At 29.6% G+C, this 16,751-nt stretch overlaps 1 protein-coding gene across 1 annotated transcript in view; it reads right to left on the bottom strand.

The window, feature by feature from the left end:
• Positions 1-12,727, bottom strand: part of LOC113366629 — a 68,237-nt gene extending 55,510 nt beyond the window's left edge. Inside the window, exon 1 of the mRNA XM_026608265.1 lies at positions 11,921-12,727. Within this exon, the coding sequence (XP_026464050.1) occupies positions 11,921-12,520 (600 nt within the window). The 5' untranslated portion in view covers positions 12,521-12,727. The remainder of the gene's footprint in view (positions 1-11,920) is intronic.
• Between the last annotated feature and the right edge of the window lie 4,024 nt (positions 12,728-16,751).

Raw genomic sequence — 16,751 nt, 5'->3', positions numbered from 1 at the left:
CAATGGGATAAGACAGATAGATATTCACAGTTCGAGATGGGCTGTAAATTTATTTTATTCTGTTGTGTTTTGTTAGAATTATATTCATCAGAATACGCACGGGAGTCTAAAATTAATTAACTCGTACGATAAATTATAAAGCAAATAAAATTGACAGTAAACCATTGAATGTATCACAAGACGATGAAAGGATCAAATCCTGTTATGATATATAATGGGGACAATTTTGGTATTGCAAAAAATTCAATTTAGTTTGCATAATATTTTTGATTGATCTGTGCTCCTTCGAATTGTACTTCGTTTTTAAGTTGTACTTCATCATATTCCAAATTGGATCAATATCACTGATGGTCTTATAATTACCATCGCATAAGCATCGTCATTATGTGATAACTACTACTATAAGTTCATAGATTATTATAAGAAATGTATTCTGTTACTCACTCACTTACTTATCGACTAAAGCCGTTAAAATATGTATTTCATAATTAATTTTGATAGTGTTGATTTAACACTTATCAAATTGTTTCATCTTCCTTAAGGCCGTGACGGCTTTCAACAAAGCCGCTCCGAAGATTTAAGTGACACATAATGTGAGAAGATTGTATACGATATACGATCTTTGACAAGCACACCTTAAGATTTAATTGAATCACTTTCAAATTGTAAATGAGATTTAAAATTGTGCTGGGATAATAAATAATAGGGATAGATGGTAAATTGAAAATATTGTGTACGTACTGAGTATTAGTTGCTCCACATGTGCAAAACTGATGTGATGATATCTGATTCAGACTTGTTGGGTTCAATCACACTAATTGTTTTATACTTGATCGTTTAAAATGAATTTTATGTTATCGTCGTCTTGCAAAATCCCAAGAAATGTTCTACCCTCCACCACTCTTTGTCTTGGGCGTCTCATAAATATTTACGTTATGAATCACTTTCATTCAATTCGAATCGCACTTGCGAGTATCGTTCGAGAGTATTCATGATCTCTATAAATAGTTTAAAGGCAACATCCATTTAAAAATAGACCATTTTCAATTTACATATGCATGCATTGTAGAGGTGACTGCAATAGCAATAGGCATCTCGTAGTACTAATGTAAATACTATTCGTGATATCAATATAAATGGACGATGAGCAGGGTAAAAAATTCCAATTATTTGTAGGTTTACGCAGTAATGTCTCTAAAAAATATAGAATGTTGCATCTTTGCTGGATCTGGATTGAAAGGAAATGGAAATTCACCTCGTTAAGACTGTCATTCGGTCATATAAAATATTAAAAACTGTTAATAAGTAATAAGTTGATGAATATTAATCATTTTTATATACTACTAACTTTTGTTTCTACATTGTGGATAGCCTTATTTCATCCTAAAATGTCCAAAAGTAAATTTAAAACTGTATATGCAAAAATTTCATGTTTATAGAGGTCTTACAGGAGCTGTTTGAAGAAATGAGTTTTACACTTAAACATTGGATTTTTTCTCTCCCGAAGTGGATACTAATTTTTGCGCAACCCAAAAGCATTTCATTCATTTTGAGGTCATTCACCTGAATGTCCTTCAGAAGGTTTTAGATGGCTTACGCAAAACTTTTTTCATTTATGCTTATGTGCAATTTACCGAGTAGGCAGAAGTTACAAGTTGCCATAACAGGCAAATACCATGAATGATTGATGGTTAAAATGCTATTTTCATCAAATTGTGATAGGATATGACCAATGAACTAAAGTTTTATTACGCAAAAAGTTGATCGAACAAAAATCTAGTAATAATTATTATTTATATAATTGAAGGAGTTATCCAATTCACAGATCCTCATCCCTAACATGACTAACACAATTCATATAATTAAACAGCTTTTCATAGGACTCTTATATTTTAAAGAGTTAATTTTTACTACCATGCAAAGGTTCATCAAAATTTCAGACGAGGTCCTTCTTAAGTATTCGTTTTGGAACACGCCTTCTAGCGCACGCATCTTATCTGACTCTAATTTCCATCATATCTGGCTTTCATCAAATAATTGACTTAAAAACAAAATCACAGCTCTGCTGAGGATAATATTAAACCGAAATCTATCATTTTTTTCCGGTGATCGTCAAACTGACAAACACGTGTACCCACATGCACGCACACATCGTCCCATTCAACTACAATACGTGACCGGGCATATGATACCAATTATAAAACATAGTTCAAATATTTATTTTGTGATCTGTGGCCGTAGAGAGATGCCTAGGGTAAATATGTAAATAGAACGCGAGGATTTTAAATTAACCTAGGATACCATGTACGGGACTATCATATTTGTACTTGTATCTTATGACTGCGGGTATAACGTTGTAATATACTTAAAACTTAACCTCATGATGGGAATGGGAAACCTACTGATTCTGGTGAATTTAAGGGTTAAACAATCATTTGCACAACAGGAAAAGATAGCTTCTAAACCGGAACAAATTTATAAATTTTCTACAAAAATCTAATAGAGTGCCGGTGAAAACGAGTTAATTTGTATTTATGTTATAACTGTTTAAATTACAGAGATTGTTTGTAAAAATAAATACTCTGGAGAGTAATGGGAAGTGACTAATTTACTGTGAGTTAATGAGTTTTTGTTATAGGTAACAGAAAATAATAGAATAAAATAACATTAAATTTAATTTATAAATTAAAGTGAATATCGTTGACGTAGAGAGATCTTATATTTTGAGCCAATCTTTCGAAGTAGATGGAACAAATGGTGTCAAACGAGCCCTGGCAATTGTATTTATTCTCCTGATTAATAATCAGTAAAATATTTTATATCTTCCAGTACCTTATAATCGGCTGAAATAAAAACCATTGCGCAAGTAAGTTGCTCCAAGTGCACTCAAAATAAAAATAAAATTTTACAACAGTGCTTAAAATAATAAAATTTCTTCATTTCACTCTCGATCGTTTTCGTTTGAAGTGCTGATTATTAAATGCATATGAGAATTTTATATCGACTTGTATCGATGCAATAAAATTTATTGAACGATTTATTGTTATTAAAGTAGCAACGTCTGTTTTGGTATACCGATGTATTAATTATAAACGAAGGAAGGGAATTAATATTTATTGACCAATAAAGTTTGTTTCATTTAAACAAATATAGATACAGATGTACTAAGATTATTATTCAATTAGTACTTAAAGAAATTCTGACTTGGCAATTTTTCTGAAGATGCAGAGAATTATATAGACATGGGTAAAGTCTCAGTAATATTTTATTGAAATGTGTATAAATTAATTTTAAGTATTGAAAACTTCAGCGCAGGTATCCATAAATAGTATTTCATTGTCCCAAAGTAATTATTATTTTAAATTTTCATAATAATAGAAAACGAAAGCTCGTGCATTTCATACTTATACAACCCAAACCGTTATAAATTACAGAATAAATTTAACGACATACAGATATATTTGAAATTTAAGCTATCCAAACAGTATTCTCATTGACTGCTCACATAATTAAACTTTTAATTGCGCACATAATTCTATTGTGATTATATTTACTTATGATTTTGAAATTTACCGCCGCTCGATCGAGACAAAAAGTTCGGTACTAATTGAAATTTCACTAAGATATGTCATTTGTGGTAGCCGTAATAATAAATTATTAATTTAACCATTATTGCTGCAGTAGTAAAATAACTTTTATGTGTAATAAAAGTCTCTTGCTTAAACCGACAAGCGTTCTTTAGATGGATAATTTTTTTCGTATCTATTTGGGAAAACAAGTGGTAAATGAATTTAATAATAATAGTTATGTAAACTCAGGAAGCATATTAATACAATAATTTGAAACTAAATTATCTTCTTCTCCGAAAGGCAAATGCACTTCTTCTCCCATCGGCTCTAACTCAATCTAAAGCAAATAAATTTAAATATAACCATCACGAACCCAATGATGCATCCAAGTAACGTTAATCAGCTTTATTAGATATTAAACATTCACCATTGATCATATACATAAATATATTTAATATTCTGGGTTCAAATTGATATTGCGGTATATTGCTTCGTCATGAAATTTCTTGGATATCTAAATATTTCTTCAAATGCAACGATAAGATGTTTTTATCAACAAGTATGCGGATTTTGGCATTTACTACCTTAGGTTTATGAGAAAATGAAATTGACCTAAGTGTCAGCACGTAATAAAAATGTAGATATATAAATGAAGATTAATATAAATATAAATTCGTAAAGGTAAAATAAACTTATGCGAACTATCTTTTTATTCAGGGCATAAAAAGCTAAGTCACACATAATGCGATATATTCAATCTAATCTAATATCTATTCTAATTCTATCTATCTAATTTTTTGTAGCTTTTTTTCGCAATAATGTCTTTTGTGTCAGACTTTTCAAACTTGAATTAGAAACATTTTAGAGAAATATTAATTATCGTTTCATATACTAAATTTTGCAATATTCTTAAATTGATATTGCGGTATATTGCTTCATGAAATTTCTTATATCTAAATATTTCTTCAAATGCAACGATAAGATGTTTAATAAATAGAGTTTTTGTATTTTACTACGATATGATGAAGCTTTTCACAACGGTTTACTATACACAAGTTTATTATATTTATCAAATCAAACACTTAATTTGTTTCACATTTTTTATCTATCTTCATTATATTTTTTATCTTTCCAAAGAAAAACAATTTTCCAGAACGTCTGATTTACTAATTTTATGTTTTCTTGCCGTTTCAAGTCATTCTGAACCGTTTGACCTTAAAATTGAAAAAAGTATGTATGTGTATGTGTATGCAAATCAAATTTAGATCTTTTGTCAGCATTGCAAAAACGGCTGCACTGATTTCGAAAATGTTAAAATAATGTTTAATTATAAAACTTAAATAAAATGGATCAATCTGCAATAGTTGCTCTATAGCCACACAAATTTATTATATTTTTCTTTGTATTTCATGTATAAATTAATGTAACCCATTCAGACCCAATCAAAAATGCATTCTGTTCTATTCTATTACCATCTACTTAAGGGCTTATTAGTAGAACACTAAATGGTAATTGTCCTAACCATAATTGCAATCAAATATCAAGCTCAAGTCCTCCGAAATCAAGTGACCTTTGACTCCGATCCTTAAGCTCATATGTTTCTAATGAGAGTTCAGCACAGATCATGTCATTGTCAATGGTTGTTTGTTTAATAATGGACCACACGCAGATTGCCCGATAAAAGATCATCAATATAAAATATAATAGTTTTTTTTTAAATGATAATTAAAATAATTTCTGGAATTTTTCGGGAAGGAATTCATGTGTCAATGTTATTATTTATTCTTTACCTCTACCGCAGTCAAGTGTATTTAACTATTAAATAACTAATTAGTCAAGTCCAGAAGTCCCAGGTTTATTAAAACAATATGCCACCGATTCGGGCGCCTCGTTATACGCCTTGTTTATTTTTTCAATTATTTTGCTACATCCGACATTCAAAGTTTCCATTTTTTCCTAAGTCTTTGATCTTGGGTATACAAGAAAAATATTAAGAAAAATAATTATTTACTATTGACTGAAATAATTAGAAATATTTTATAAATAATATTCTAATCATTGAAAATGAATATATATATATATATATATATATATATATATATATATATATGTCCCTATTAAAGTGATACAGTCCTCAAACATCGCTGTTAACTTACCAATTTGCACCATCAGTAGAATTAATATCGTTTGTATTGAAGAATAACTACTTTGTTTATTTAAAACATTTGTATAAAATGATATGTATTGTTATTGAAATATTTTGCAAGTTTATGTCTCTATTGTAAAATACAACACTTTCAATTTCGTTATGTTGTATTGCCTACAGGGCCACCCACATCATAAAAACATATAATTTTATGATAAGCGGGTAATTAGCAACAAATGTACATACATATACATATATATACATATAAATAGTAAAATAGCTCAAACAAATATTACCAGAGTAAGTTAAACTTATTGAAACATTTTATACAAGTAATTTTTGCATCAGTATGTGTGCTTGTTTCAATCAACATTTCGCAGAATTTTAATTTAATCAGAGTATTGCATGTAATTATAAACACCGGTTTTTCAAAATCACTTCGATATCATGACCTTTTATTTTTCAAGTGAAAGCCAATACAGTTTGTATTGATTAATTCCAAATACCTCAAATAGTTTTAAATAAATATAAAGAACAAAATTTAAACTAAATTGCTCTATTTTAAATTGAAATAAATATCATATGAACCATATGACTATCAGGAAATAATTTGTTTTGAATATTTATGCTGATGTGTAAAGATAAAGTATTTTAGAGCATCAATCGATAATTTAGATTGTTTTAAATGATTCATGAAAAAGTCAAAATGCAACAAATAATTTTTCGAAAAAATAAACAAAAATATAACTTTTAACATTTTGAACCAAAATGATAATTAATTAATTATTTCTATAAGAACTTAAAAGTGAACTATTATTATTTTTCAATTAGTCGAACGTTAATTGATTGAAAGGTAATTTCATTTATTATTAGCTTTTTCTCCATAAATTTATCATTTTTTTAACATGTAGAGTTTCCTTATGATGTAGAGTTTATTACCCTCATCTATCGCGAATTTTGTTACTTATTATCCGATAGTCCTGTTATTAAGCTTTATTGGCTTCTTATGACTTCTGGCAATATAATTGCAATAAAATTAATTCTTGTGCAATGTCAAATATGTGGTTGTCAGTTGCCTATTAATATGCGCAATAGATGCACTTACGAAGTGCCATTTCAGTGTGTCGTATATTAAGCCCGTCGCAAGTTTCCGAGAATGCATAAAGATAACGTTATTGTGTATAATTGACCCGTTAACGAGCATGTTTGCCATTGATTCCTAGTAAACAGTTTTGTCACAGAAAAACATCGAAATATTAGTCTGAAAACATTGCCAAAATTATTGTATTCTGCCAAGAAAGACTTCAATCGGAGCTTAGTAGACAACTTATCCTAATGATCGTCAATACTCAGTACTGTTAGATGTCATTGATCATATATCACTTATATGATAAATGGACGCAGAGAAATGCTCTTTAGGTCGCAGTACAAAGTAATTTCTTATGAGATGAATCCGAACGCGATCTTCTATGAAATCGACATACTGCTATTATTAATATTGCAGTTCCAAGAACATCACTTAGAATCAATTTTAAAGGTTAGACAAATTGCACGGAAATAAGAAAATTCTTGACGAGATAATAATATCATAACAACATTAATGGTCTTATAAAAATTATTTAAAATATTAAATGCATGTTAAAAATATTATATAATTTCTTAACTATTTTTTTCAATTATCTGTGGTCCTCTTGTTTGATCTTATTTAAATGGTATTCTCAACTTTCAATATTGTTCGCTGACCCAAGTCATTGTGTGTGGAAGCATATATCAAAATTTTTACCTAAATCTAAAAAATATGCTTGATATAAAATTTAAATGGGTCGTTTCAAATTTTCAAATATTATTATTTTTAAAAGTTTTATTTAATCTTAATACTTATTGATTAATTTAATTATTTCTACATATCTGGTTACCTTAGGTAAGATGACCATATTTTTTATATCAAAAACAGGACGACAAATTGTTAGGAGGGGGCGGGGGTAAGAATGCGATAAAAATCAGTTTTTTAAATGAGCAAAAAAATAAGAATTTGTGTCAGGCAGTCATAAAGTTTGTTTTCATAATTTTAGCTAATTTTCGTAAGATAGAAAACAACAGTTCGAAATTATTAATGTGAGAGGCTATTTAAACCCCCTTGGAAATTTTGCATTCGGCAATTTTTTTATTCATAACGCCTTGACTCATATAGGCATATGTACTCCTTGCATATATCATTTTCAGATATTTGATGAGTAATTGTAATTTTATTATCAAGTAAGAGGAAAAATTCAATTTAAGCCTATATTTTTCCGGGGCAATCCGGGACAAAAGATCTAAATCCGGGACAAATATTGCTTTGAGAAAAATCCGGGACACAGTGTGCAAATCCGGGACCATACATCCCGGCCAAACCGGAATGTATGGTCCTTAGGGTAAAATGCCACCTACAACTGGTTATTTCATATACAATCTTCTAAATATATCATATAGATTTTTGGAAACTTTTGGCGTTTTTCATTAATTATATTACAATTTTGTGAGTTATTTTAAAAAACATATAAGATTTAATGTTGAGGCGCAAACTTAAATGATTCTAGTCTTACATTGTTTCCATCTACCATCATTTGCAAGTGTAATTTATTTCCTGGTCTGTTGTCTGATAGCTCTAATCTGATACTTTCGATTTCTGGACATTAAAATTATTAATATTATATTCAGCCCTGTCAGATGTAGAAGTTCAAAAGCCATAATACATATTATGCATATGTGATCTGAGTTGGTCTTCGTATGAACGGTATTCCTCACAATGACGTCAGGACGTCTTAGGAGCGGCATAAAGAGGTCTATTGATCTCTCATTGTAAATGTATGATGATGGGGCTATTAAACTATAAAATTATCTATACCATTATTATTATATTATATTGTAATTGCTAAGTGCAATTTCTTGCAAAACATACAATGAAAATAGGTGTCAGTGGCATTTTGCCTGATCAATCGGATTTCTTGATAAAAACATACTCTTTTAGGAATTAGAAATGAAATAACATGTGATCACCAAGTGATATAGTAATTTATTTTAAATAACTACATTATTGACCACGCAGATTAATTCTTACCATTGCGAAATGTGTTTCTCATTTAAAATGTAGATTTTATATTCATATTAGAATTTATTAATATGTCCAATTCCTGTTCGCGATGCGCCTACATATCATGAAAAACTCGTTTAGCTTTTCATATATGCAAACATTTTATTCGCCCGTGTGCCCGTGAATCAATTACTGCGCAACATCAAATGGCAAATGTTCCATAATGACATACCTCACGCGGTGTTGCTGCCTTTCGAAGATTTAGATATTTTAATCCCAAGTCAGAGACTCAAAACCGACTCAAAAACGAAGGCGAATTGAACGTCCGAGAATGAGAACGATCCGAATTATAAAGCAAAAAATATAAATAAATAAAAGGACCGAAAAGAATGAATGAATGAATAAAAACGTGATGGTAATGTTCATTGTCGTCAGGTGCGGAGCACGACGAATCGTAATAATAATGGATGTTTCTGCATAAGATGAGACGCCCCCGAAATAAATGGACCGAACGTGATAAAATGTATGCAGGCACAATACAATGCTTACATAAAGATTATAAACTCATAAAAATAACTGCCAAAATTATATGAAAAGAATTCAATTTGATTCAACATATAATTACATATTTACAGATTCATTATTATTATTTTTACATGATAACATTTAAGGATTTCCAACCACATGGTTCCAGGTTCAACTCCTGCCTTGAACCACCTGATATCAGTTGTGACTTGAAAATATAAATTCAAATATGATTTTAAGTAAAAATAGCCTTACGCGATGGTAATTCATCTCCACCCAACTGGATCATCTTGATTCTTAATCATCAAAAAAAATTGGATGTTTTATTTTTTATTTTATCTTATAATGTAGTTATAGTTTTGGTGTTTAATAATAAACAAACAATATATATTATAAATGAATCAATTGATTAAATAAAGAAATTTAAGATAGGAAAAAAACTTAATTATATTATTGATATCAATGAATTAAATTAAATAAATGAAATACATAAATGAAAAATGCTGGTTTTATGTACCTCGATAGCAATAAAAAACTTAGTTTAAAAACTTCGTTTTATTCACAAATACAAATCCAAAAACTCATCACTTATTAAAAATCTCATAACAAAAAAATGGACAACCACTGGATTGTCTTCTAATGATGATAGGTTATGACTATGGGGAATTACATCATACAATAACTGAAAGAACACATAAAAATAGCACTGATTGCTTAATGCTAAATTTCTAAATTCTCAAAAATTTTAGCATAAATTGCATTTAAATCTGACACAATTTCAGGAAAGACTTCAAATAAAAATGGTAGCAGATTAAAACTGCAGCATGTTTGCAGATTCTTTACAATTTCAGTAATTTTATTAATGATGATACGATCAAATTTTTTATAACAGATCCCGCTTTAAAATATTCGTAGATCAACAAGATAGCTTGTCAACCAAATAAAATAAATCAAGATGCTCGATGAGATTGCAAAACGTTTATTATATGTAATTTTATGATGACGCCCGCAATATTGAACGAGAATGGTCCAAGGAGAAAACATTGTATTGATGCATTTTTCGGCCTATGCCGAGTTTGATATATTGAGGATACAAAACTAAGTAGGTCAAAACGCGACGATAGTAGTATTATTTTGTTATGTCACAACAGTTTTGTATCGACTCTGAAATTGTTAGCTATTCCCATATGATATGTAGAGAACGATAAAATACAGAATTTACAAAATCAGTGTAGGTATGAAAATGTACTCTATTTTTTTTAACAAAAATAGTTTACCGGCTAATATCCTAACAATTATTGAGTTGATTAAGATTGCAGGTGTTAAAGTTATCTGAAAATTCTATTCAATCATAAAGCTTTTTACAGAGTATTTATTGGATTTACGTTGTTTATACTGATATATAAATTTATAATAATCAACTTAAGCAATATTTCTAAAAATCATGGATTGATTTATTTACAATATCTAGTTCTGTCACATATTAAACGCTTGATGTCAAAACAAAATCATTAATCAGTTTAGCAAAGAATTTTCCTTGCAAAGTCATATTGTTTTTTTTGTAACTTTCGTTTCGAGATAACCAGATCCGAATTATGCAAATGAAACTCAGCTAATCGTCAACTTTCTGTCACATATCACTCATAATTCAGGATTTCTTTATTTTTGTTTGCAAAGGAAAATTATAGTAACGTATAGTAAGAAAATTATAGCCCCATTAGAGAATAAATCGTTTTTCATATTATTTTGCTTTAACAAGAGCCTAATCTAAAATTGTATGAATTTCACAATATGATACCGAAAGCGTTATAGATTTCTTCAAGTTCATATATGAATTTTTTTCTCACAGCATTTTTATTACTTGATACAAGTGATTAATATGTAAGCAATAAACGATTATAGCCTAAACATAATTTATGAGAGCTGCTTGAAATTTAACGTTCGTAATAAAAAGATAAAATCATCTATTGCATGTTGTGTAATTTTGACATAGTACAGGCGCCACATTCAGGAAGTTGTTGTAAAGATTTTTGGCCTCGAGGTAGGGTGCGAACCTATTTTAAATACAATGACATCAATGTTTGACATCATAAATTCTACATTTCGAAATTGGGTCCTATAATGGATGGAAGTCGTTGACATAATTGAGCACCATCAATTCTATTCTTTGCAATCATTGGAATACGTAATTTAATTTGTGGCTTGCATAGGATTAATAAATAAATCATCACAATCAGTTTTTTAAAATATAGAGTTAGTTTATTTTATATTTGGCTTTACAATATACAAGTTACAAAACGGCCTTGAAATAATTTGCATTTTTATAGAATTTAAAAACTGTTAAGTTTTAAGTTTTAACACAAATAAATTATAGATTACTTTTTTAAATATTATTTTACACCAGCATGTAAATGTTTAATTTCAATATGGTTGTTTGATCTTTTTTGCTTTGATATTTATATACATATATCACAATATTCTCTAATAGGTCATCTTCCGCGTGACCGCATTATTTTAGAATTTTAATCACACGTTTATTTCATCCAACATATTGATATTACTGACAATGTGTCGTTAAAACAAATAATATATCATTATGAAACTCACCGTGTTTTCTTTGTATTCTTCGTCATCGTAATACTCGTAGTCTGCATTTTCCGATGCACTTTGCATAAAATCCCTTCTTGTATCCAAACTTCTTGGTGCCAAAGTTGTAGCCCTATGATGAGGCTTTTTAGATCTCGTAAATGCAAATCCATAATCTGGATCTAAATCATCATTTTCGTCATCAAAAGCGTCGTAATTATCATAATCATTTACATCAGAATTTCTGTGTTGATAGGACGGAAATTTTTTATGGTGACTTATAGCTCTTTTTCTTCCATTGAACCATTTTAAGTCATAATTATCGTAGTCAGAATCAGTTTTATGATGATGATCTCTGCTCGGCAATCTCTTCAACAACGCGTCGTAGGGCGACTGGGTGGTAGTCGTGGTGAAGACGGCATGATGCCGCGTATGATGACCATGTCTATTATTTAAATGCCTTCCAGAACTGCTAAATCTTTCAACCGCAGATGCCCTCTCGTGCCAATTATGCTTCTTGAGTTCAGGGTAGCGTCTTTCGTGACGGGGCTCCGCCCTGTGGTAACTTAAATGCAAAAGGAGCAACAAGAGGAACTTCAAAAGCGGTGAGATTTGAGACATCGCTGATGCATTAGGATAAATTGCGATTAGTCATTGATAAATCGGCTTTCACGGTTCCCGATCGGACATTGAAACGTTTGCAAACGCAATTATTTAAGTATGAATATTGAAATATTGACTTCAAATATTTTGTCCATACTCAATTTTATTGATACTCAATATTTCTAATTAATTCAAATATAAACTTATTAACTTGTTCAATGCACATCACCAAACAAAAAATATTGCACATAAAACAATTCAAACACTGCTTGATTTAAAAAAATAATTGTAAGTGCTTGCCAGTACAATGTGATAATTTGTATTTATTTTTGAACTTAATTTAAATTAATTATATTAATTTTTTTATATATAAATTTTCAAACAACTTTGCTATATAATGTTTTATAAAAATTTAATCAACCGGCTTAGAATTAATTAGCATTTGCAGGGAATTTGAAGAACTGTGAAAATAAATTCGTTTCCTCCACTTCATTCAAAAGTAATCAGTACAGCTTTATAATTAGTTTTGGCCGGTGATCTTTTTAGTAATTTAACAGTAACACGTGTAAGCGCCTCGCACGCTGTTTGCGTCAATAGACCGCGCGGCTGACTGTCGTATCTTTGGTAAATTGTGGCCGACTCGAGCGCCGCACGCCGGCTGCCCCCACTTTCGCTCCCTGCACGCACACTAGTGCCTCATCTGCCGTGCGCTCTTCTGGTGCATTCAGATCTGGTCATCTGCTGATGTAGTCATATCAGTCGGCTCTACCGGCACGTACCGCATCGCGGCCGCGGCCGTACCGAAACCGTTCAAATTTCACACGCACGACCGCCGCGGACGGTCATGTGAAATCGAAAATGATTTACCTGGTCTAAAAGTGTCACTAATTAGCGCTTGAACTTGACTTTCAAACTATTATCATGGCAATGTAATAAATAATTTTGAAACTTATCATTTTGGCAATTGCAAATGATTCGTCTGGTTTGAAATTATCATTGAATAACTCTTGAACTTGACTTTCAAACGAAATATTTATTATTACATATATTTGACTCTGTCGTGTTCAAGGCATTTAGCAAATTTCTACAACTCTATACTAGATTTAATAACATTCTGTAATATAAACGAAATAAATTCTGACTGTAATATAAAACGAAAATAAATGATTTTAATTAATAAAATTAAGTTCTAAAATTTTTCTTATCCAGAATCAATGTTGACTCGTAGATCAAGTATCGATTTTACTTTTCAACCTTTTACATTAGTTGTCTTTCCGATTAGTTAACTTTTGATTTTTGGCACGATATAAATAGATATTAATCTGTACAGCACTTTTAATCTTAAGTTAAAATGAACAAGATCTATTTCGACCAATGTTTCCTATAAAGCAGAATATTTTATACAAAAGTAATTTAACCAAAACAATTCATTTCTGCTCAAATAGCATACTTTCTCCCTTTGTGCGCCGCCCTAAAAATTATACGCAGCTGTAGTGATTCAGGAAAAAGGATATTTCTACTCGTAAGCTCATGTGTATATTGCCCATTCCAATTCAATCATAAAATGTGTATCCATTTAGTTGAACATAAAGTTATTGGTATTGAACATGAGATCATAAATTACGCAATGATTTCTTGCTTCAATTACAGAAGTTTATAGGCGCTATCAAAGTTATTGTTAGCACCTAATATAAATATTGTATGTTACGAACGGATAAAATATAAAAGCAGTAACAATACAGTAAAATAGAAGTAGCGTCATAAAATGTAAGAATAAGCCGAGAAATATATAAGCAATGACAATTATATGAATATCTATTCTAGTACGAGACATTAGAGAAGCATAATTAAAATCGTTATTATATATTTATGTATAAATTCATCTCTTTCATTAGGTTCTATTCATTATGAAACAAACATATTGTGAACGTACATTTCCTATTTATTATACAATTTATATGATCAAAATATTTAATACGATTACAACGTTATATCAAAATATGTTTATCATCGACGTGATTTGTAACTTTTTTCTACTGTACGCAGGATATTTATTGGAGATCATTATTTAGGATTTAGTATGGGTGGCATAAATATCGTAATCCTTAAAATAGCTACCAGTATTCATTCGAGTCGGGGTAAATCATTCCAATACAAACAAACATGACTTAGAAATTTATATTTACCCTTAGAAGTATAAGATATTCATTGGGTTATTACTATCGAATCATCAATCAAACGTGTTAGTTTTTTATTATTTGGAATGTGATTTTAATTATTTCATTGTTAGGAACTTCAGCATGACCGATCAATTCGCTCGACAACCCTTTTCGTTACATCACATTTGAGAGATTACATTTTATTAGACATTAATGAAGTAGTGGTGTAAGTAAGAACGATATAAAATTTAAAAGAAAATGAAATTAAACTAATTATTTAAACAATATTAAGCTATAACAATAAGTTTGATTATTGGAATTTTAATTTTATTAATCAATAAAATGTTTCTGAATTATTTTTTTTAAATTATAAAATAACATAAATCTAATTGTAAATTTACAAAAAAAAAATTATTTTAATTAAAAAAATTTATTTTAATTAATGATTATTTTTTATTCAAGCTATATATCAAATCTCTCATTTACCATCTTGCTTATGGTCGACATCATGAAAATCTTCATTCCAATTTCCCCGTCCGACACCACTAACGAGAATATTCATAATAAGATGGGAATCTATAAAAAGTGTCACCCTAGCCGTTATAAAGTTGTATAATAGATCAATCCGCGTCGGATTAAATATGAAATATTGTTATTATCTTTATTAGAATACACAAGAAGGCAGGACAGTCTAGTTAAGTTGACACGTTCCAAACGCCCACGGAGAGTCGCAGGACATTCCGTCTTCGGACAGGAAAAAGATTAATTTAGTGTCGGCCGATGAAAATAGTTAGATAGAAAAAGACAATGTAGTATATTTTGTATTTAGACTTGTATCTGTTGATGATATCTTAATAACACAAAATTTCATCGTAATTGGATGATAGGTATGAATTTGCGTTGGAAGTTCATTGCAGAGGGATTCGTTTATAATTTTTTTTTAGTGCTCCGATAGGAAATAGAGCTGGAATTGTCCAAGTCAAGTGCTCGTAAGTTGTTTAGCTTGTGCATAAGTGATTTTAACTTATGCTATTTATGAATCGTAGAACTTAGAATAGCACTTGCATGATGGTCCGAACCGCAAACCTATTGATTTGGAATCATTGAACTTACAAGAGCATCGGGTTAAAAATACAAGAATGCGCACAAGAACTAGAACTTTCCGTGCTCTATCGCGTTAACAGCACAACACTAATTCTCAAACATGTTTCTCATGAATGCCTTTTGAATATGAAATAATTTGTGAAAAAAACTAAAAATCATTTTTCTGGTAAACCATATTTTGCAAATAAAGATATTTATATATCGTATTTTTTGTACAAATCATATGATTTGTAGTTTTCATATAAATTTTATCGACACAAGACGTTAAAACTATTATCATTATATCGTTATATTATCATTATATTTAGAAAAATAAGAACACACTTATCCCTCGTTTTACACGGAAATAGGTTTCATAAAAAACGTGTAACTCGAAAAAAATTACTATAAAAACCCCTTTTTGTCAGATTGTAATATGATAGTGTGTGTGTATGGCATCGTGCCTTAAGGCAAATTGCTGAAACTTCCCGTATACATTTAATAAATTATAAGAATATTAATTTATTTTAATAATAAAACAAATTTAAAAAAACTATTTCAAATGTTGCATTTTCTTCATAGATAAAAATTGCAATTGAAAATTTATTTAAGTTGATTGAGATAAATGGGACTTAACATTCTATTTTTATTCAAAATTAATTGTTATCACTTTGAACAAATAGCTCATCCACACACCAAATATAGTTTTGATCATAAAACGAGGAGTTTCCATCTTATCTATATATTTTCATCATAGACATAGACTACTAACAATTCGTAATTTGTAACAACTTTTTGTAGTGTTATATTTTGACAGCAAAACAATGAAAATGTTATTGTAGATATAAGCAAATTATAGTTCAGTGTTTATAACTTCGTGTAAATGCAAAATTAAAAAAAAATACTATACATTTTCTTATTCTTACTATTTATGTGTAAGTCAAACGAGACTACTTATTTTATTCCAAGCGCTCTTATTGAAAAAATTCTTATATCTTCTTAAGAAA

Source organism: Ctenocephalides felis, unplaced genomic scaffold, assembly GCF_003426905.1.
Source record: "Ctenocephalides felis isolate EL2017-DRISC unplaced genomic scaffold, ASM342690v1 CF-g0.4_SCAFFOLD_01170, whole genome shotgun sequence".
Lineage (NCBI taxonomy): Eukaryota > Metazoa > Arthropoda > Insecta > Siphonaptera > Pulicidae > Ctenocephalides > Ctenocephalides felis.
This window is presented reverse-complemented; position numbering and strand designations above follow the sequence as displayed.